The sequence below is a fragment of the Lycorma delicatula genome, chromosome 1, assembly GCF_047948215.1.
Source record: "Lycorma delicatula isolate Av1 chromosome 1, ASM4794821v1, whole genome shotgun sequence".
Classification (NCBI taxonomy): domain Eukaryota; kingdom Metazoa; phylum Arthropoda; class Insecta; order Hemiptera; family Fulgoridae; genus Lycorma; species Lycorma delicatula.
The window spans coordinates 116,493,883-116,517,433 of NC_134455.1; the positions used below are offsets into that span (position 1 = coordinate 116,493,883).

The 23,551-nt window shown below is 29.7% G+C and overlaps 1 protein-coding gene across 6 annotated transcripts in view; it reads left to right on the forward strand.

Annotated features, from left to right (window-relative positions):
• Positions 1-23,551, forward strand: part of LOC142321524 (tudor domain-containing protein 7-like) — a 217,360-nt gene that overhangs the window by 169,107 nt on the left and 24,702 nt on the right. For all 6 annotated transcript variants that reach the window (XM_075359715.1, XM_075359681.1, XM_075359705.1 and 3 more), the window contains 6 exons: positions 736-972; positions 4,176-4,427; positions 11,025-11,129; positions 13,873-14,087; positions 18,632-18,729; positions 20,370-20,473. In XM_075359715.1, the coding sequence (XP_075215830.1) occupies positions 736-972; positions 4,176-4,427; positions 11,025-11,129; positions 13,873-14,087; positions 18,632-18,729; positions 20,370-20,473 (1,011 nt within the window). The remainder of the gene's footprint in view (positions 1-735; positions 973-4,175; positions 4,428-11,024; positions 11,130-13,872; positions 14,088-18,631; positions 18,730-20,369; positions 20,474-23,551) is intronic.

Here is a 23,551-nt window from a genome sequence, read left to right on the forward strand (position 1 = left end):
AGGAGCCCAGTTTTTTTTTGATTCCTACTTTACAGCCAGGATATAATTTGTAACATTTTTTAAGTAGTGGAGTCAACCTTCATCATTTTTGTTCCCATCAAACAACAGAAGTTATTCAGATCGTTTACGCATATTTATTCATCAACACAGTGAAAAATAAACCACAAAATGAAACTATAGTATGTGCATATGGAACAACAATTTAAACAATACTGGTGTGTTGTTAATTTACACATTAATTTACATTTACAACATGTTTATATAAATGAATCATATATGCATAATTATATAGCCTTCATAATATTATGTTTGTATCCCACCATCTGTTAGAAATCATTTAAAATATTCTTTTATGTGCATAAGTTATTCTTAAAAAATACAGAGTATTCTACAAAAGCAATACTTTTGCTATATCACACAAAAAATGTGGGTATTGGAAAAATTTTGATTGCATTTTTGAATTGATCATAATTAGGATCACAATAAAACTTTCTTAAAAAACTGTTTTTGTTAATATAATCACCACAGTGAAGAAGACCACAGGAAAAATCTGTTCACCTTGCCACAGTAAATCTGGCATTAATGCTTATTCTCAAAAATGGTTTGTCATTTTTTGTTTAATATATCATGTTGCCTACTACTTTTATGGTTTTGACTCCTAGTGTGTATATAAATAAAGATAAAACTAAAAATTATTGCTACATACTATAATGTATTAATAATTGTTCTCAACAGGCGGTATTGTGCTCATTGGCTGGTCTAGAAGATTATGCTGTTGATGAAGCTATGTTAAATCTCATGTTTAATACACTTGTTGGTCAAGTGTTAGTTGCCAAAGTTATAGAAAGAAATGAAACAATTAATGAATATTCTCTTATATTGTTTGATACTACTGGTGAAGATGATATAAATCTTAACCAGGAGTTAATTAGCCGCCTAGATATTGAAACTTCAAAACCTGAACTTCCTGAAGTAAGTATTGTAGAAAATGTTTATTAGTGTTTATAAATTTGTATAAATTAATTTGATAATGAATAATACCTTATAATGAAATAGGAGTCATTTCAAAAATACCTTATTCGGTATACTTTCGTTATATGAAGGTAAATCAGATATAAACGGAATTTTTGTTCCTGAATGTTTACGGTTGGTAGGACTGTGCCTGCACTTCTAGTATGTTTGGGAGAGGTCATTAGGAGTGGGGAGTGCCGGCCATTTCACATTCCCAACCAATTCATCAGAGATTTTCACGATGTCAGAGCAACAGAAAGGAGCAACAGAAGGAAATTTTTGGAGATCGACTACACAATTTGGGGACCAAACATTGTCAAGGATTTGTGTGTTTGCCTGGCATAAAGAGTTCATGGGAGGACAAGTTCATGGAATATCAGGAACACCATCACAGTCCTCAGACCCAGCATTACAGATGAATATATTCATGCAGTTTGAGACATTCTTGAAGACAGTCAACAGGTGAGAGTATCCAAAATTGCAGAACAGGTCGGAATAGGTTATGGAAGCTGTCAACCAATCATCACAAATGACTTACAGTTCTGTAAAGTGTGTGCCAGATGGGTTCCTTGGTTTGACTGCAGATCAGAAGTTGAGACGTTTAGAGGTCTCTCAGAGGTTTACAGCAAGGTTTGCGAAATAATTTGATGGATTTTTGAGTCGGATCATCACCTGCGACAAAACTGGTCGCAACCACTACACTCCCCAGTCAAAACAAGCCAGTATGGAGTGGTGGAGGAAAGGGGAGGCAGCTCCACTAAAAGCCAAGACTCAGTTGTCAACTGGCAAGGTTCTTTCAACTGTTTTTTCGACCAGTGAGGCATTTTGCTTATTGATTTTTTTGCATAAGTGACGCACAATCAATGCTGCTTACTACTGTGAGTTATTAAACGAGGTGCGGGCTGCATTTCGCCGCAAAATACAAGACCAACCAATTTGAGAGGCCGTCCTCCTCCATGACAACACCAGGCCCCATACTGCAGCTCTAACAGTCTAAAAACTAGAAGAAATGGACTCAACTTAAATCTCCCTACAGTCCGCACCTATCGCCCTGTGATTTTCATTTGTTTGAGTCGCTTAAAGAAGCTCTAGGAGGTCAACAATTTGAAGATGAGGGCATGGAGGGATTCATGCACAATTTGCTTCTAATGCGACCAGCTTCATTCACCTTTGTAACCAGATGCTGCAATAAAAAACCTTCCTTCTCGCTGGGAAAAGTTTATTTCTAAAGCAGGAAACTATGTAGAAAAATAAATTATATTTGCCTTTTATTTTTCAATAAATTTAAAAAAAAATAAAATCCCGTTTATATTTGATTTACCCTCGTAGAATACCTATAATAAATTAAATACCTAATATAAGTAGTGCATAATGATAAAAAATTTATCATAATGAATTTTCCTTTCAAAAGTGCAATTGTGTGTTGCATGATTTACCTCATACTTGAGTGAATGATTTTTTATTTTTTTTACTGAAATTGTAAAACATTTAAAAATGTTTCAACAGTCACATTGAGGATGTTATTGAGTAGCCTCTTAATAAAAAAGCTAATAATGTTATTTAACATTATCCAGTGATTGGAGCTAGGGGACTTGTGTCAAAGTTTTTGCCAGCTACATTAAATATATGGATTATATAGAATTCTATAAAAATTAAATGTTTAGTCTCATTTCTTAGAAGTTTATGATGAATATATATCTAAATATTTTTACTTTGACGTCTGATTAACATCAAAGTATGGTGTTAAGATAAAAACTCAAAATGAATTAAGATTCATAAATATGACCTTGAAAAAGGACATTTTCATTTTAGGATTTGATTTTTATAGTCTTATCCATTTCTAATTGATTACATTTATTTTTCAATTTTTGTATGTTACTCTTATAGATTTCTAAAACAATTTGATTTTGGTTAAAATAATTTTAGCTCTTTTTGAGTTAATAATGATTCTTTCTGGAATTTATTCAAATAGTAGAACATTTGAATGAATTTTTTGGTATGTTTGTTTTTATTTGTTTTAATATTTCAAAACTCTGTTTTGTAACAGAAATAAGTAGTATCGATTAATTAGTTAACTGTTTATCACAGATCATGACACTCTGTTTTATGTTTTGGATGTAATGGGTTTTTATGCCTATAAATTTGATTTTATTATAATAAATAGTTTTTATTTTAAATTAGACATAACCAAAGTAGCAGTAAGGTAATAACTAAACTGTATGATTTATAGTTATTAATAAAATTAATTAACAGTTTTGTCAAAAATTAGTGATGCAATTTAATTGGTAGATGTATTACACTTAAGTCATTCCATATCAAATGATCAAACAAAGAATTTTTTTGTACCTTCATATTAAAAATCTTAATATTTTTATTTTTAAGTCTAAATTTTCAAGTTTTTGAGCCCATAATTTTTTTTATTACTTTTCAAAAATTGCAGAAAATCACAAAATCTCATACAGCTATCATCAATTATAGAAATGCTCTTTAACTGTTGGTGAATAGGGAGCTTTTCAAAAGCTGATTTTAAAGATATTTTAGCAAGCCGTAATCGAATGTGTACTTCAACTCGGTTAACAGAAATAAGAATTTTTTACTTTTTTCTTTATGTAAATTTAGATTTTCATAGAAGCTGCATTGATTTATTTAAAATAATCTAAAGCTGAATATATACTGCGCATGAGTTAAAATCTCTCATTGTACTAAATGCAGTAATTTTGTTTAATTTTCCCCATATTGTGTAAGATTAAAATTGTTTATATTATTCAAACAGAGATTGAATTAAAATAAAAGTTTCTATAATCTGTTAAACATTAAATATATAATGTTGAACCTTGATATACTATGTCGCATTACACATATTGGTTTCAGTATTTCCTCATCATTGTGAACTTTGTTTCAGTATTTCCTCATCATTGTGAACTGTCAGTGTAACTTGTAACTTAATTTCTTTGGAATTGTTCATTGATGTTCTTGCACAGGTGTTGTGATGATTAAACAGTGACCGATTGATTATTCCAAGACTGCAGATGAATTTGGAATTCATTGTTCCATAATCTCTAAGAATTCATGAAGATATCAAAAATGTAGTTATCTGCCCCAATTAATCAACTTTTTACTAAATTGACTATTTTGTTAATATTGTGTTCTGAATATTTTTGTAGGAACAAGGAGTTAAAGAAGTATATGTATCACATATTGCTGATGGTGGACAACTTTATATCCAGATTCAATCTGACGTATTCACTCATCTTCAGAATTTAATTGCTGACCTAACCCTTGAAACAATTGAGAAACATTGTTTTAAATCATTTAAACATTTGAAAGGCGATAAAATATACCTAGCAAAGTTTAATAAAGATGAAAATTGGTATAGAGCAGCTATAACAAGAATCCCTTCTGCTTCTGAAAAACAAGTAAGTTAGTAAAGTTTTATGTTCTCTTTTTAAAGTTTATTATCTTATGTAATGTAAGAATTAATAGTTTTCCATTTATGAAAGTAATTTTTTATTTTCAAAAAACTTATAAGAACTGTTCTTTGTAACATTACTTCAATTAACCTTATTCAATTAATTACTTAATATTATATTAATTTAATTAGTTTTGTTTGAATTATTGGATTAAGATTAACAGTCAACAATTAAAATAAGTAGACTGAATTTTCGTTTACTTCTATGAGCATATTTAAGGCTGAGATAAAAATACTAAATCCATTCTTCCTTACATTGGTTTTTTGATCAGATTGTTAACTGTAAAGGAAAAAATAACAACTTTGTTTGATTTCACTCTTAATAATCTTTGCTAAACTCAAATATTTACTATATCTTGCATGTGTCTCATCACTGCAAAATATTTGATACATTTTCAAATCTTTACCGTTTTTATTCTTCATAAACCACTGTTATTGAATTAACTAAACCCAAGTGTCTTAACATATGAATCGCCATCCTATTTTGTTTTAATAAGATTTTGCCATGGGCTTTTCCCTTTGTCAATTCTCTTACTGTCTCTTATGTTATATTTCATTAAATCATCTGATTATAAACATTTTCTTATAATGCTCAACTTCAAGATCCTCCTTTTGAAAGTGATTTTCCTGACTTTCGTTGACTATTTTTGGAATTTTCTCTGACTAAAATAATCGTGATATAAATGAAGTCTAATGATTTTTTCAAAAACAACGTTCAAAATATCTTGTAATAAAAATATGATTTTTTAACTTGAAAATTCAAAAACTAAACTAAACTATATTTTCCAATATCATTGATACAAAATTAATCTGAATGTAATATGAAAATAAATTTCACAGTAAAAGTATTTTAATCTTATTTACAAAATTAAAATTTGAAATTAAATTTGAAATGGAGAATAAAGGAATCATTATTTCTCAGTAAAAATGTTTTTAAATACTCATCTCTACTCAATTCTAATTAGACTCGAAAACTTTGAGTACTCACATATCCATAGTGTTTATATATACATATATTACCAGCATAAATACTTACTTATTCATTGTGAAAATTGTTAGATGTGTATTTGAAATTTGCAGCCCTGCTTAAAAAAATCAATTGAATCCATTTGATTTCATTTCAGTGGGTTCTGGACTAGATCTTTATCTAATTTGAATAAAATTTGGTCAGATTTAATTGGTTGCCCATTGAAGAAATCTGTTGAATCCAGCTGAATTTTATTGAAAAATGACTGAATTTGCAGCATTCATACTAGTAAGCTTATAAATTGAAAAATTGGTTTTTGATGTTCAAAAATTTCTGAAGAATCCAAATTCATGCACAAAGCCTCAATCTTAAATACACACATTATTCTACATTTCAAATTGAATCACATGCATAATTTAGAAAAAGAATCTACAAAATTTTCTTTTTTTTCTGATAATTGAAGCCTCTTCAGTGGGGAAAATATAAGTAGTCGTTATCTTTTAGTAATATTTCTGTTAAACAAAATTTTTCAAGTTTTCCCAAACATTTTATAAATTCATTGGAAATTCTCTGACTTTCAAGACCTGGGGGGGGGGACCCTGCATTAAGAAACACTTCAATCAAAATTTTTTTAAGAATTTTAAAATCTCCTTGTGCCAATCTATTTTTATAACTTCCTTAATTCATCTACCATTTGTGGTTTTATCACATTAACCCAAAATTCTGCATTCTCTGGTATTTTATATTATCTTGTTTTAATAGATTTCTCATTATGTTCTCTATGGTATTACATATATTCTGAACTCAGTTTTATTTATGTTGTCTTTTGGATTTTCAACCTGTATTATTGGTTTCTTTTTTTTATTTTTATATTTAAGTTGGAAAGCTTTGGAAAATTAATTAAACTTGTCTTACTGTTTACTATTTTTCCCCTAACCTTATTGCTGTCACCAATGATTCTTTTATATGACAGAAATAATTCTTCTTTATTCATAATTCAGTCTGATTAACCTTAGAATTTTTACAATTTTTCCTCCCACTTACAGTAGCTAGTGTCCAATCAAGGTATGCAAATTCATGTACTGTGTTTGCAAAATTTTTTTAACTTACGAAATGTTTGTGAAAGAAGTACCATAAAATTCAAAATTTTGCCAAATTTCTTTAAAACACAGAAATATTATAAATAAGACTATTTATTTATTTTCTTATTGAAAAAAGTTTGTGGATTGTTCTTAAAAGCTTCTTATACTGTAAATATTTTTTTCAAACTGTTGTATTTAATATTAGATAAAATTGTTATAAAGATTTGGTATTTTAACACATTATTGCTGCCCATTTCATTTCCTGCATTCTGATGTATATATCATAATGTGTACATAAGAAAATGTTCACTTGTGAATAAAAAAACTTTCAATTGTGCTTCCTTCATAAATTAAAAAAAAATCTCATTTGGATTGTTATGAAAATGTTATGCCAAAGGGAACATTATCACAAGGATTGACAAGTTATTTTTTTGGAAAGAAACATTTTGTATTTTATTATTTTTTTATTATCCAAAAAATATATATATATTAAAATTATCTATATATTCTATAATCTATATATTTTATAATTAATTAAAAACCCTTAATCCAAGAAATATCCTATACTTTTTAATATGTGTAATTATTAATTTTTAATAATATTAAAATGATCATGATATCTAGCCAATATTGAGTTGAAGAGTGTTTTGTTTAATGATCTATCAATATTTTAACAATAACTTTGTTGCATTAATACATTTTTAGAATATTAAAAAGGTTGGGTTTTCATATTATGTTGCCCTTTCCAATTTATTACATTTTAATGTGAATTTGTATACCTGCATAATCATTGTTCCGCCTGTGAACAGAACACTGTATAGTTCCTGCATAAGCTTTCATTTGTCACACTTTAATAAGTTTAATGTAATGAGGGATCAAATGAACATTCTTCTTAAGTGAACAATGTGAGTATGTCAGTCTTCACAGTTTCCCTTCCTGATTATTCATATAAATATGACACTTCATTCAGGAGATTATAAACAACACCAAAGAAAACTTGTCATAAAGAATTGATGAGTATTTTTATTATGATCAGTATCATGGAATGATGAATATATATATATATGTTATATGTATATACACACACAAAAGGTTCAATCAAAATTTTTTAATTTTAGTTTTTCTCAAAAAATTGTTATTTATTCATCAATATTGATTTTATCACCTTCAAAGTAGTCCTTTTCAGATGTAATACATTAATGCCAGCACTTTTCCTAATCTTCAAAACACCTCTGGGATGCAATTTCCGGTATTGTGTTTACCTCCTTCAGCGATTTTATTTTTACCTCTTCAATGTTGGCAAAACGTCATCTTTCATGGTTCTTTTCAGCCTAGAAATTAGGAAGAAGTCAAAGGATGCCATGACTGATGAATACGAAGGCTGAAGCATCATAACAAAGTTGTTTTTGGCAAAAAATCCATGAAAAACATGAGCAGGTGCTTTAAGGTGCAGTTGCCATGAATTGTTTTGTCACAAATCCAGGTGTCTTCTTTGGATTGTTTCATGCAAACGACATAGAAATTCCAGTAGTAATACTTATTGACTCTATTGATAGTGATTCAGTGATTGTCCATAATCATTTTCCATGTTGTCATTGGTTGTTGTCTATGTGCTGGGATGTCCAGGGTGCTCATCACCTACATCTTCACAGCCCTCTTGGAAACATTTGTACCACTTGTAAACACTTGTTTTATTCATAGAAAAATCACCAAAAGCAACATTTCCAATGCGGTGTTGCACTTATTCCATTCTCAAAGCAAAATTTTATGTTAATTTTGTACCATTTTCCATAAGTTAAAAATCACTGACCATATCAAAACACATGTAACCTTTTCAATAGCCAACAATAAACTAAGCATCCATTATCACTGTAAACACACGTCAGGGACCAGTGTACCTAATAACAAAAAAACATTGTGACAGTTGGACTTAAATAGGCTGGGAAATTAAAAATTCCACCTGTTTTTTTTAACCTCATGTGTATATGTGTATATATTTACATTATTGTAATAAAACTCAACTTGATCCACCCAAGTACAAAATTAAATAAAGTAAAATGACACTTACCTTATTTTTTCATAATGTCTACAATAGTACTTTTGTGGCAACCCACATTATCAATTTTAATTCTTCTTTATAAAATGTTTATTACCAAAATATATATTAAACTAAAAATGATAATAAAAATATACAATTTATAAAATATTTATTGTGTAAGATTTAAAAATTAAATTAAGATTAAAAATTTATATTTTTTAAAAGAAATATAAAAATGTTAATTAAAATTATTGAAATTAAAAGTTACATTTATAAAAATATGAAGTCAATTATGATAAAATTAAATAGGATAAAAACAAAATATTCTATTTGTTTGGCCAGCCGATATTATAGTACTGTATAAATAATTAAAATTTATGTGTTATTATTATCTTTATCTGAAGATTTGTTGCCATCTATTGCAGATTGTGCCCTTATAAGACACTTATAAGGGCAGCAATACTACATAAATTTAAAAAAATTATTTGAAAAATAATAAAAATATAAATAAAAATTTTTAAAAATTAAATTTGAAAATTTTTAAACTTTTTAATTTTTAGAATCTTTTATATTATATATTTTAATTAATCAAGTGATGATGTGGGTTGCCACGAAAGTACTATTGTAGGTATTATGTAAAAATAAGGTGATACGTGGGTGGATCAAGTTGAGTTATATTACAATAACACGGGGCTCAGCTGATAAATTTTTCACATATGTGCGTAGCATGGGAATGGAATGAAATAAAAAATGAATAAAAATACAATACCTTAGTTTTAAAATGCAGTATTTTTTTCAATATTATCCTCGTTTACATTGATACTTTTCCCAACATGACAAATTTTTGCATTCAGTCACTGAAAAATTCTGGCAGTCTCTCTCAGATCCAAGTGGCCACAGCTTCCTTCAACTCGTCGTTGGGGGTGTAATGATTACCTTTGAGATCCCTCTTGAGATGAGGGATCTCATCTCAGCTGGGACAGCATGTTGCATGGACAGCCAAATCTGGTGAGTATGGCAGATACAGAATAGACTTAAACTTCAGCTTGTGGAGAGCCATCAGAGTGTGACATCAGATTTTATGGTAACTCAACTGCTCGAGAATATGGCATCGATTATTATAACTGAATAGCAATGCGTTGCTGGGTAATTTGCCGGTCACTTTGAAGCAAATCATCCACCTCCTTTCAATGTTTTTCATCAGTCACAGAAACTGGTCATCCTCTGAGAGGTGCATCTTCAATTGTTGCTTTACCAGCCTCACATTTGCGAAATTTCAATGCTCACATATTCACAGTACTCCTGTCAGCAGTTTCACTACTGTAAACCACTTTTAAACGATGAGAGATATTTGTAGGATTCACATTTTCTCCTGTTATAAATTCAATCACTGTACGCTGTTTTAACTGCATTGATATATTGGTCATACTCAACTCCATTTTAACTGCTATTAAAAACAAACTGGTAAACTGATTCCAACACATTATCACAGATTTGTAGAGGGGAATTTAGCTATCATGTGCTGCCACATGATAGCTAAAACCCAACTTGATAGTACCTTTGCCTCTGTGTAGCACGCTAGTATGAAAAATTTATCAGCTGAGCATCATAATTATTAGTACAGAGGTGATATGGGTCTTGAAAAGATAGATTTTAGAAAAAATATATATATACCATAGTTTTAGGTGAAAACTGATATAATATTAGCAAGGATATTAATATTCTTATTTATAAATATTTTTTTCAAAAATAGATAATAGAAAAATATCTGAAATGGTTGCTGTGCAAGGTGTATTTAAAAAAATATCCAAATATTGCTAGAAGTAATAACTATTAATGAGTGTTATTAATTTTTACTTGTTTTTATTATATTTATTAATCATGCTTTTTTATTTTAATATTATGTCCTTTGTTTGTTTTGTATTATAAATAGCTAATATTATTATTATAATTCTGCTTTACAATTAATTGTAACAATTTTTGTTGTAAAAAGCTTTAATTTTGAACGTGGTAGAAAAGTTCGCCTTCCTGTTAAATTGTTAAGGTAGGAGCAATTCTGATGCAGGCTTCTGCCTTTGCACGAATAATAAGATGAATGCAATTTGTGTAAGAGAGCCATAATTGAACCTATGCATGCTCTACTGTTCATAATTGAACCTATCAGTCGGCTGTTCTGCCACACAAGTTACTGACTGACCCACCCAAGTAACTCAAAAATGAAATGATAACATTTTTATTTTTTAGAAAAAATATTGTAAAATATTTATTGCCAGTTAAAAATAATTATTATTTCATCTGTTTTATTATATATACTGGGCTTTATTTATTTCTTATTTCTCTATTTTGTGATTTTTATGAAAAGCAGTTTCTAAGTGTGTCACTATTATTTTTTTTCTCTGAAATATCAGACTAGTAGATTTATAAGAAATGAGTTTTAGTGAGTATTCTGTTTTACAGGTTGAAGTTATGTTTGTCGATTATGGTAATATAGAATCTGTAGACATACATCAAATATGTGATTTGGAAGCAATATCTGAAGTCTTGTCTAGGATACCAAAACAGGTTTGTACTACGTTTAGTTATACAGGATCTCATTTAACCATTCTCTAGTGATTGGGTCCATAGGTGTAAAATGGGAAAGGACAGCTTTTGTTTTATTAATTTTATTTATCTGTTAATTAATTTATTCATGTGGGAATTTATGTTGGATTTTCAGTTACTAAATTGCAAACATCAATGGATGTTTCTGTTCATCTTAGATCTGTTCGCTAGATTTTCATCTTAGTGGTCGCCAATCTCTTTGATAAGATCAACGTCAATATACCAACGTACTATTATATAATTTAACTTCTTTGGAACATTACACAACAAATAATTGATTCCTTTGGTACTTTATTATACAATTACTTTGCTAAGGGTTACTAATATAGTTTGGAAATTATTTGCTAAGGGTTACTAATATAGTTTGGAAATTATTTTTTTTGTTACCTGAAATGTCTTTCAGTGAAGATCCTTTCATGTTTGCGTTAAATTGGAGTGCCTTTGTGCTCTTTTGTGGGGTGCTTTAGAAGGATCAATTAACAAAGATGAAATTTGATAGCCAGCAAACAAAAAAACACCATCTTATATTGAAATATTATTTCTTACAGAATTTCTCCTCCAGATCCTTGCATCATGGAGGCTGCTTGACCATTCAGTCCTGATATATGCAGATTTTTTACCAGGATCACAAGCACCTTCTATATGTATGTTTGAAAAACAATTCCAGTTAATGTACCCATCTCAAAATAACTGGGGCTTTAGGATTTCTACATTTGGACAATCTATAGTACCAGTTACTATTGACAAACAGAAACATTTTTATCACATCAAATCTTGGCATTATTCCTTGTGTAGAAGGGAAAATGAATCCAGTTTTGTTATTTTACTTTAATCAATCTATTGGCAAAGGCAATAGTTTTACACAGTAGATCATTGTATGTCAGTATTTTCTGCTATCCTGATCTGAGATTAAGATCATCTACAACACAAAGATTTTTCATCTTCTTTCTTGAGGTAAGAGCTCCACCACATGTTGTTATTTTCTCATTAAAATTTAATGCCTTAGGATTCAAAACTGGCTTTTAAATCATTTATGTTTGCATTTAGTTAAATCTATTTCTTTTATTTTTTTATAAAGTTTCTGCTTGTCAACAAATATAAACTTCACCAGTGCAGCAGCTAAGTAGAGAACAAGGTACTTTCTGCCATGCTCGCAGAAATATCCAAAGAATTAATACATCCAAAAAATAGTTAACTTCATCACAATCATAATAGGCATCAAGAAAAACTTAAACTAATACTGGGCCTAGTAATTACTAGTTCTTTATTCACACAAAACTAGTACTTGTCCAACCCAAAATCATTACTGGGCCAATAAAATGCTAGGAATGTGAAGTAAACTGCACGCTGCATAGACAAGAAGTATAAATGGCCGGCCACCTGTTACCAAAGTGTCCAGTTCTTTTATTCCCTACATGAATTCATTCAGTTTATCTAAGTAAGAATAATTTGATGATGATAAACATACTGACAATTTTGGTTTATTTTTGTTTAAATTCAGAGTTATAAGTAAATTGTTTAACTTGCTTTTATTACACAGTTTTCAGTGAAATAAAACAATATTTTTGAAAAGATCAAAAAGATTTTATTTTTTATGTATTATATTTTATAATGGTGTTTTTTATCAAATTTCCCAAATCTAACTGAACTTATATTTTGTTTCTAACATAATTTTTTTTTTTTAATTTTTATTTAAAACATGTATTTTATTTTTAAATCATTATTTTAAAAATAAAAATCTTTAACAGTGTATATCTTTATCGTCATAAGTTAAAAAACTTATGAATATAAAAGTCATCTGTGAATGTTGTGAATAGTTTAATATAAAAAATATCTATGAAAACTCTTTTACAGTTTTCCTTCAGTTACCTTTACTTCAATAAAGTTCCCACAGCTCAACAGTCACTTTTAAACCACCTAATTCACATATTTTTGACGGAAGTTTTTTGGCTATCCATTACTGTCATGTCTGTATTATGCCCAAAGTGTCTTTATCAAAAATTAACCATTTGTTTGTTTTCCACCTGGGTTTCTCCAATTTAAACTAACATTTAAGACACTCATCGTTCTTTCATCCCTACAACAACAGAAAAATGCAATGAAACAAAACGTGGAAAATTATGAATGTGTAGTGAACATGTTAACATTAGGGGTATTGGATAACAAATGATATATACATCATTAACTGACAACCATTAATTTTTCTATTGCTTATTTTTTCACAATTATACAATTTTGGAAAGTTGGGCTCATGTTTTAATAACATATATGACTAATTAATTAATTTAATCATAATGTCAGGTATAATGTTATTTACAGTTTTATGTTGTTAGTGTTGTATACTCTAACCCACCCGTTTATGTAGTGGTGAATGTGTTCTAGTTGGGAAAGCTTCCCAAATCAGCTGATTTGGAAGTCTAGAGTTCCAGTGTTCAAAGTCCTAGTAAAGGCAGTTACTTTTATACGGATTTGAATACCAGATCATGAATACCGGTGTTCTTTGGTGGTTGGGTTTCAACTAACCACACATCTCAGGAATGGTCAACTGAGACTGTACAAGACTGCACTTTATTTACACACATACATATCATCCTCTGAAGTAATACCTGAACAGTAATTCCCAGAGGCTAAACAGGAAAAAGAAAGTGTTGTATACTCTGCTGAGAATTTTTCTTTAAAATTTTTTTTTTTTTTTAATTTATAGGCATTACCAATTATGCTTCATGCAGTGGAAATTGGTCCTAAAGAGTGCTCCAAGCTTAAGGAAATGATTTCAGAGAGTGATCCTGTTGTCCTTAAAGTAATAACTTCTGGAGACATCCCAAAGGTTGAAATCTTTAAAAGAACCACTGAACCTGAAGGAGAAGGAGCTCTTATATCTATAAACAATACTATAGCTTTACAGAGGGAACTGAATCGGTACTTAAAACTAAAAATATTAAAAGATAATTCTTTATATTATCAGTTGAATTATTTTCATGCTTTATTGATTTATACAAGGAAGAGTTATCTGATTTTATTTTTATACATTAATCTGAAATTTTTGGAAAAAATGAATACATTTTACCATTTAATAAAATTATGAGATGTGATTTTTAAGTAAGGTTTGTTTTGAAATAAGAAAAATATTCCAGTATATGAAAATAATTAATTAGAGCCAAAACTGGCAAATGTGTTTGTTTTTCCAGTTGATCACCATACTTCTTTGCATTTTTTATATCATTTAATGATATAATAGAGATACCTCTTTTGTTTTAAATGACATGTCTAAGTTTCAGCAGAGTTTTACAGTATGCTTCAGCATTGAAGTCAGTTTGTGTTCCAGAAAATTAATCGGCAAAGTGCCTCAGAAAACAGTAACCATGATGTTTGGGAAAGAAATATGTGCTTAAACTTCTTTGCATTCAGTGAAAATGAGTGTTATCATTTGCAATTGATGTTTTGACTCAACATTTGTGTATGAAATTGGGTTTCATTATCAGTGATGATGAGGTCAAATAGCCCCACCCCATTCATTTTCAAAGCACTCCAAAACATTTTGAGCTGAAGCCAGATGTTTTTACTTGTGTGAATTCATTAATATTTCTGACGCCCATTTTTTGCAATTTCTGTATTTTAGGTTCTCTGTTTATAGTATTATAAATTACCAGTAGTTTATAAATAACACTGGGAAATTAAAAAAGACAATTCTGGGACCATAAATTATAAATGTTTGGATTCACTTCTTCCACTAATGTTCTATCACTGTTGGGCAACTATACACTCTTCATCATGAACATTCATTCATCCATCTGTAAAAAAAATGACACCATTACTCAACCTTACAATCACTCAAATTTTGGCTCATACGCTACGCCTCAGTGAATTACACAGTACTGTTGTTTTTTCTAACAAAGGACATCTCGGCATGAACCTAGAGTTAACGATACTTGTTATAAATTGCTCACACATAACAATCATACAGCTTATTCCGATTGAACAGCCAATTTCTGGGTAGTAAGTCATATAAAACAGACTACTTGTGTGATACTCCTTCTCATTATCAGTCAGCAGTCATTTCAAAATTGAAGAAAGCCTCCTCACTTTTTACAAGATTTTTTTAATTATAAAATGGAAGTTTTTCAAATGGAGTATGATCTCTAAGACTCCATGAATTTATTATAAATGCCTTCATTTGAAACTGAGAGTGATTGTTATTTCGATATAACATATAGATAAAAATCTGTCTTGCCCTAACTTAATAGACTTATGATTTCTTTCTAAACATTCATTTTATCTTTTCTTAGGGAAGTATTTATGAAATCGGTTTCTTTTTCTTTTGGATAATAAAAAATAGTGCATTTTGGTCAAAGAATGCAGATGTTACCCCATATTTCTGCATTTATTTTATTATAGATATATTTTTTTAAAGTGAATTTCATAACTAAACAGTTAAGAAATTTAGTGACATCTAATAGTAGAATGCTTTTTCTAATCATAGCCTTTGGCAAAGCATCCCAATGAAAGTAATCTTTCATTGAAATATGATGTTATATGATGTTTGAAATATGATTTCAAACGTACATTATATTTTAGTTCTATGCATGAGGATTTTGTATGTAAAATAGAATTTGGTTTTTATTTTTTTTAGGATTTTTTTGTTTTTCATTATTTTAAGGTGATTTAAAAGTTAATAGTATTTTATACTTTCATATAATTTCAAGTTATATTGCTTTAAGCTTATTAACTTATGTTTTATCTCATAGTTTTAACTGATCATTATCAGTTAAAAATCTTGTTAATTACGAGGTGGGTGAGAAAAGTAATGATACTGACTTTTTACTTACCAAAGTTTTTATTTTTTTCAAACAGCAATATTATCCCCTTCAAAGTAGTTCCCTTGGGCAGCTATACACTGGTGGAGTTGTTGTTCCTACTCCTGATAGCAGTGCTGGAAGGCTTCAATTGGTGGGGCTTTTAACTAGTTGGTCACAGTCTTTTGAATGTTCTCCAGAGATCCAAAATGACATCCTTTAAAGACATGTTTCAATTTCAGAAAAAGGAAAAAGTCACAAGGACTCAAATCAGGTGAATAGGGAGGTTGAGGAACTGTAGGAATGCGTTTTGACATAAAAAATTCCCTGATGGAAATGGCCATGTGACACGGGGCATTGTTGTAATGAAGCATCATCCACTTGTCTGCAGTGTCTGGTCTCACGCGAATCGCTCTTTTCCTGATTCTTTCAAGGACACCTTTTTAAAACACTTTGTTGACAGTTTTTTCTGGAGGAACAAACTCTTTATACACGACACCCCTACTGTCAAAAAAGCAAATCAGTATGGTTTTGATCTTTGATTTGCTCATTCGACATTTTTTCGGTCGAGGAGATGACGAAGTGTGGCACTCTTTGCTTTGTTTCAGGATTGTACTCAAATATCCAGGATTCATCACCTGTGATCACACGATTGAAGAATTCTTGGTCATTGTCAGTCCTCTCAAGAAGATCAATGCACACGTTTCTTCGATTGTCCTTCTGTTCCGTTGTGAGGTTTTTCGGCACCAATTTCGCACAAACCTTTCACATGTCCAAATCGTCTGTCAAAATTTGATGTACGGTGAAAGTGTTTAAATTTAACTGTTTACTCATCATCCTTATTGTTAAATGACGGTCTGATCTCACAAGAATCCTCACATGCTCAACGTTTTCATAAGATTTTGAAGTTGAAGGTCTTCCTGAGTGAGATTCGGAACGTGTTCTCTCGGCCTTCCAGAAATGATTTGTGCAAACGAAAAATTTGTGCTCTTGATAAGCAATGTTCCCCATAGGCCTGTTTCAATTTTTCAAAGGTCACAACTCGCAGATTCCTCAAGTTTAACGCAAAACTTGATTGCACAACGTCGCTCTAAATTCCGATGCTCCATTTTCATAACACACAACTTCACTGATGGCGCTGTCAAAAATAATGTGTTGGCTGAATGGAGTTGAAACTCGTACTGAGCATGTGGAAGGGATGAACAAACCAGTCTAGCATAGACCGGTAGACACAGTGTTGCCAGATCGCTCGCAGTTTTACCAATCTCATTACTTTTCTCACACACCTCGTATATTTTAAAATGATTATTACCTTTTTATTTAATGTAATGAAGAGGTTTTAACAATTCTTATACATATTCATATGTATAATCCATATGATTGCACCATTTGAAAAAGCTATCACAGATTACCCTCAAATTTTTAATTTCCTTAGTAATCTTTTTTGAGATGTGTTTATTTATCATAATAATTTTTTTAAAAATAATAATAGAATTAAATTTTAACAGTCCTAGAAATTATATTAGTGATTTTATTATGTAGCAGTTCAGCATTATTCAAATAAAAAATTCAATACATTTTACACACTAAACTTTATAAAGGTAGAAGAAACAAAACTAACTAGCTATGAACAGTCATAAATCAGTTTTAAATTGTATAAGTGGTGTCAATTAATTCCATCATAAACAGATTTATTGATGAGAAACTTCATTAAAAAAATTCATAAATCGTAAATGTTTTTGGAGATTTGATTTTTTTCTGAATATTTCTTATGCAGTGGATTATTCTTTTGATATCTTTGCAAGTGAAGAGCATAAGCCTGCTGGGAATTAGATACTCTTTATTACTGCCATAAAGTATTGATAAGATAGTTATGTGACATCTTTTTTGATACTAGTTTTTTTTATTTTTTTTGCCTGTACATAATGACCCGTGTGTGTTTTTTATTGCCATAACCTAGAACTTAAATAAAACTTCCTGTCCCCTTCAAGTTTGATAATAAGACTGCTATGTGATATCTTTTTGCTTACTAGTTTTACTGTGTCATGAGCTCTGTTTTTTGTTGTTGCCACAACTTAGAAGAGGGTTTGGTTTAGAAAGTAACATCAAATAGATTACTTTTATCTTCAAGAATCATCTGCAACTCATCAAGTTGATTTACAGAGATGAATAGCCAAAAAGTGTTAAAACTATCTTGATTATTTAAGCTCAATTTTAAACAGATTTTGTATTGGTCATTAGCATTTTATCAGAATAATCATGAGATTTGCATAAATTGAGAATAATGTCCTGAATCTTTTAATGAAATGTGCGTCATATAAAGAAAATATTAATTACTTTTTTCATCAGTTTTGTTATGAAACAAATCTTGTAGTATGACAGGTTTACTAACACTGATGAATACAGAAAGTATTGTTTGTGAGTAAGTCATAGTAGATACCAGTTTAATTCACAGAAATATTTTACTATTTACTATAACGTCTATAGTAAGTATGATTGATTATACCCACTATATTTAGTGTCTGTTTGGTTATACCTACCACATTTAGTGTCTGTGATGACAGACACTAAATTATTTGCTTTATACTCAAAAGAAAAAAAATTAATTTTAAATAATTTTAATTTATAATTGTTTATTATTTCATTTTTACTCTTTTTTTTGTTAAAAAGCTCATTTCAACGACGACATTCTATCAGAAGGTCTAAATCTTGCAGCAAGCCTATTACATCATCTGTATCACGACCCCTTTCTCCAGCTCATTCAAACGGTATGGTGCTTTAATTTAAAAATAAACTTTTTATTGCTTAATTATATAAGTTTTATTTAATGTAAAAATATTTATTGTTTTAATATGGAGCTTAATAGTTGAAAAAAATTTATAAATTGTGAATGAATGTATTGTTTTTGTTTTCTGGAATTGAGTTTCAAAATTCATTAGAAAAAACATGAAAGATTTTTTTTATGCAGTCTTCTGATTTGTTGTTAGTGATATCAGTGAAATGGGTTTAGTTTTCACTGGTCCTCAAACTTTATCTTTTGTCTGTATTTCACACATAGAAGTATCGGTTCATCATAGAAGAATATGACAGATATTATCACCCATTAAGTCTTTGTTTCTTTTCTATTTGGCCAAACCATCACCTCACAGTCGCTACTTTTTTATTCTACCAATGACTATTGTCTTCATTCCTCTGCTAGAAGTTAAAAAGCTTCTACTTGGTCCATGCACTATCATGACAGGATGATCAGAATTTTATCAGTAATATTTAACCTACTTCCAGATGAGATATAAGGCTAAAATTTTGTACCCATCCTTGTTGATGACACTGCAACCACTGAGAGTGGTTGTCAGCTGTGCTTTCTGCTATGCAAGAAAATGAATAGCCTATAATGTGAAGATTGGATATATATGGACAGCTTCTCAACTAGTGTCAGTGAATCAATCACTCCTCTTATTTGTGCACAAATCTAAGAGCAGTGATTGAACCAGTTATTCAGTTTGCTACATCACTATATTTCAGAATAAATGCATCTACGATTATATCAGATAGTGTAAAGTTACATAATCATTTACGTTTAAAAGTGATAAATTTCATAATACACTGTCTAATTGCGACAGTAATTTTAATCTTTTTTAGTCTAATTGAGACTAAAAAATATAAAATTAAATAAAAAATTTAAATAGTCTTGTTTAACTAATGAAAAAATTACAAAAAAATACCTAAATTTCACTGTTTGGAAATTATTAAATTATTAATTTTTTGGAAAAAGTTTCTAATACAAATATATTTAACAAACTTAAAAAAAATTTCACTTTCATGTTAAATCAAGAATAAATGTTTATATTAAAATCTTTTATTAAATTAAAATAAATTTTTTTATTGATAATGATCTGTAAATTTGTTATCTTTTCACAGTAGTGAATGTACTTTTTTACGTGAACATTTATTTATTACATCTCTCAGCTACATTTAATTATAATAATGCATATTGAATGAATTTATTAACAGCATTCCTATACATTTCATGTCACCAATAATAAAAGCATGAGTTTTGTTCATTTTTGCACCAGTTTGAATATTTGTTGTGTATATCCTTTTTCTCTGGAACACTGAAAAATACAGACTGGATGAACTGTCCTTTTTTTATGTGTAATTTGACGGTTTTATGAATCTGTTAATAAAATATAAGAGTATAATCCTATTCATTTAGTCTTTGGAATCATTCTAATTTATTATATGAATATTTCTATTTTTCTCAGTTTCAGTTATTGTAAAAAAGTTTATTAATTAGTCTGTTAAATTCTCCATTTTATCTCGGCATATTTAGCACATGATAAATATCTATTGTAATATTTCTGTTATAATGATTTTTTCTTATTATTATCATTAATTTTTTTTTTTTTAGGTGATACAGTCCATAGAAATTTGAGTCCACCTGCTATACCAGACATTGGTGCTGATTATTTTGATATATTTGTTACAATGGCAGCAAATCCAAGTAATTTTATAGTAAGTATTTGTTGAAAATCAATGACATTTATATATCTTTTATTGAACTGACTTAACTGAAAGACTTTTGAAAAACCCATTTCTGAGCATTCTTAATCTTTTACAATTACTATATAAGAATCTTAAATTGCTCTGTTAGAGTTGAAGAATAACCCGAATTCAAATTTACCATTTCTTAACTAAAGCAGCACTAAACCAAGTCCATAATGAATTAATATGATAACAATCAGAAGAATCAATATATATTATCCACAAAGTTAGACATGAGCTTGTAATATTGAATGCATTTTGTTGGTTATGTCATGTTGAAGTAATTTTCTCTCCAGCTTGTCTCTATTATTGTCTACAAAAAATCTGTTATTTTTCTAAATTAAACTGATAAGTTAATAAAAACAAACAGTTACTCATAATAGTAAAATTTAAAGCAACATAAAATTAACACAAACAACAAAAATAATGCACTCAATGCATGCATAAACAATCCCTATGAGTCAAATCCAATATGGAAATTTTTTAATGAGAAAACTTGCATAAAGCTATGTATAATTATAGATTTTCTGCCTATTTATTTAGGAGTAAAATATATTGACATGATATAAAGAAAATAGCAATTCACTGGACATTTCATAGTACCTGCTTATTACAGAGTAACACATATACATCTCTGGCTTCCATCGTGACTGGTTAGTGGGTATCAAATGAGATTCCCTATCTAGTGCCAGTCGTTTCATTTCAGTAAATCCCCTGAATCCTACATCCCTAACAATTTGTTTTACATATTCCAAATGTGGCCTACCTGTACAATTTTTCCCATCTACATGACCCTCCAATATTGCAGTGTTTTTCAATGTATTGTTAGTATTTGTTAGCATTTTTAAGCTCCTATATTGTATTTTGTTAGCTTATTTTCATGTACCTGAAAACACAGAAATGTTGTTTGTATTAAGCACTGGATTTAGGAATGAATTAATTTTGTTCAGTCTTATTGCTGTCTTAAATTTGTTAACAGTGCAGTGTCATAATGTCTCGAAATTGTGTAAATGATGTGGGAAATTTGTTATGTGGTGAGTTTACCTAAAATTAAATACAAATTCAGTGGAAAATTGGTGATCAGGATAAGACTTCTTCATATAGTATGCACTAATTTTTCTGTATATTTAAGAGGATAGCTGAAAGTTACATGTAAGGCTTTGCCATTTGGTGTATCAATGGTTTGACGTGAACCAAAGGATCATGTAACCAATTGTTACTTTTGTTTATCAAGTGTGTCTGGAATTTCTAAAAAATATAAACATACTGTAAAATATCCTTCGTTGCAATTTGCAATCACGCCTGTACCTCACAGTGAAATTATACCAGTTCCTGAGCCACCTGTGAATGTATATTTCGAAAGCAGCGATGAAGAATCAGGCAGCACTGAAGAAGACAATAATGATTTTCATTTTGAATTATCTTCCAATACGTCACATCTTATATCACAAGGTGAATTAAATGACTTGATTAGGGGTTTAGATTTATCAAAAAATCAAGCTGAACTGTTAGGTTCAAGACTGCAAGGTTGGAATTTACTTTTTAAAAAAATTTGGACTTTCGAAGGCGACAAAAAGAACTTTCTCGGTACTTTATTGAAGAAAATAATTTGGTTTATTGTACAAATATTGATGAGCTTATGTTACACTTAGGACAAGTTCATAAACTTAGGACTGACGCCTTTACATAGATTCATCAAAATATAGTTTAAAAGTGGTTCTACTACTTTTTACGATGTTCGTAAAAAATAAATTATAAAAACATAGCTGAAACATATGTGGTGATATGAAAGTTATAGCTATTAGGCATGCAGTTAGGCTATACTAAGTGCATGTGTTTTCTTTGCGAATGGAACAGCTGAGCTAGGAATAAACATTATGTTACCAAAGAGTAGAAGAAATGAGACAACTTAACTCCAAATGGGAAAAATATTATTCATGAGCCCTTAGTTGAACCCAAAAAAATATTTCTACCCCCTCTGCATATCAAGCTAAGCTAGGACTAATGAAAAATTTTGTAAAAGCAATGAAGAAAGATAGTCCTGAATTTTTGTACATCGGGCAGAAATTTCCAAATTTTAGTGAAGGAAAAATTAAAGAAGAATTTTTGTTGGTCCTCAAATGAGAGAGTTGGTCAGAGATTATGTATTTAATTCAGTGTTAAATAATGCAGAAAGTGCAGGCAGCTTGAGCTTCATTTGAAAACGTTTGCAAAAATTTTCTCAGCAAACAAAAATCTGACAATTACCATGATATTGTTAATCAACTTCTTACTTCATACAGAGCTATAGGATGTAATATGTCTTTGAAAATACATTTCCTTCACTCACATCTGGAGTTTTTCCCGGACAATCTCAGAGACATATGTGATGAACACGGTGAACATTTCCACCAAGACATTTCGGTGATGGAAAGCTGCTATAAAGGGAAATTGAATACTAACATGCTAGCCGATTACTGTTGGACATTAATTTGGGATTTGCCTGAGGCTATTTATTTATTTTTTTGTCTTCAGTCATTTGACTGGTTTGATGCAGCTCTCCAAGATTCCCTATCTAGTGCTAGTCGTTTCATTTCAGTATACCCTCTACATCCCTAACAATTTGTTTTACATATTCCAAACGTGGCCTGCCTACACAATTTTTTCGACTATTCCAGGATGCCTTAGTATGTGGCCTATAAGTCTATCTCTTCTTTTAACTGTATTTTTCCAAGTGCTTGTTTCTTCATCTATTTGCCGCAATACCTCTTCATTTGTCACTTTATCCACCCATCTGATTTTTAACATTCTCCTATAGCACCACATTTCAAAAGCTTCTAATCTTTTCTTTTCAGATACTCCGATTGTCCAAGTTTCACTTCCATATAAAGCGACACTCCAAACATATACTTTCAAAAATCTTTTCCTGACATTTAAATTAATTTTTGATATAAACAAATTATATTTCTTACTGAATATTTATAAAAGTAAATTATCAGCAAAATCATTCTAACACAGGTACGGCCATGCAAAATTATAAATTTTACAGATTTTAACTATATTTTCCCT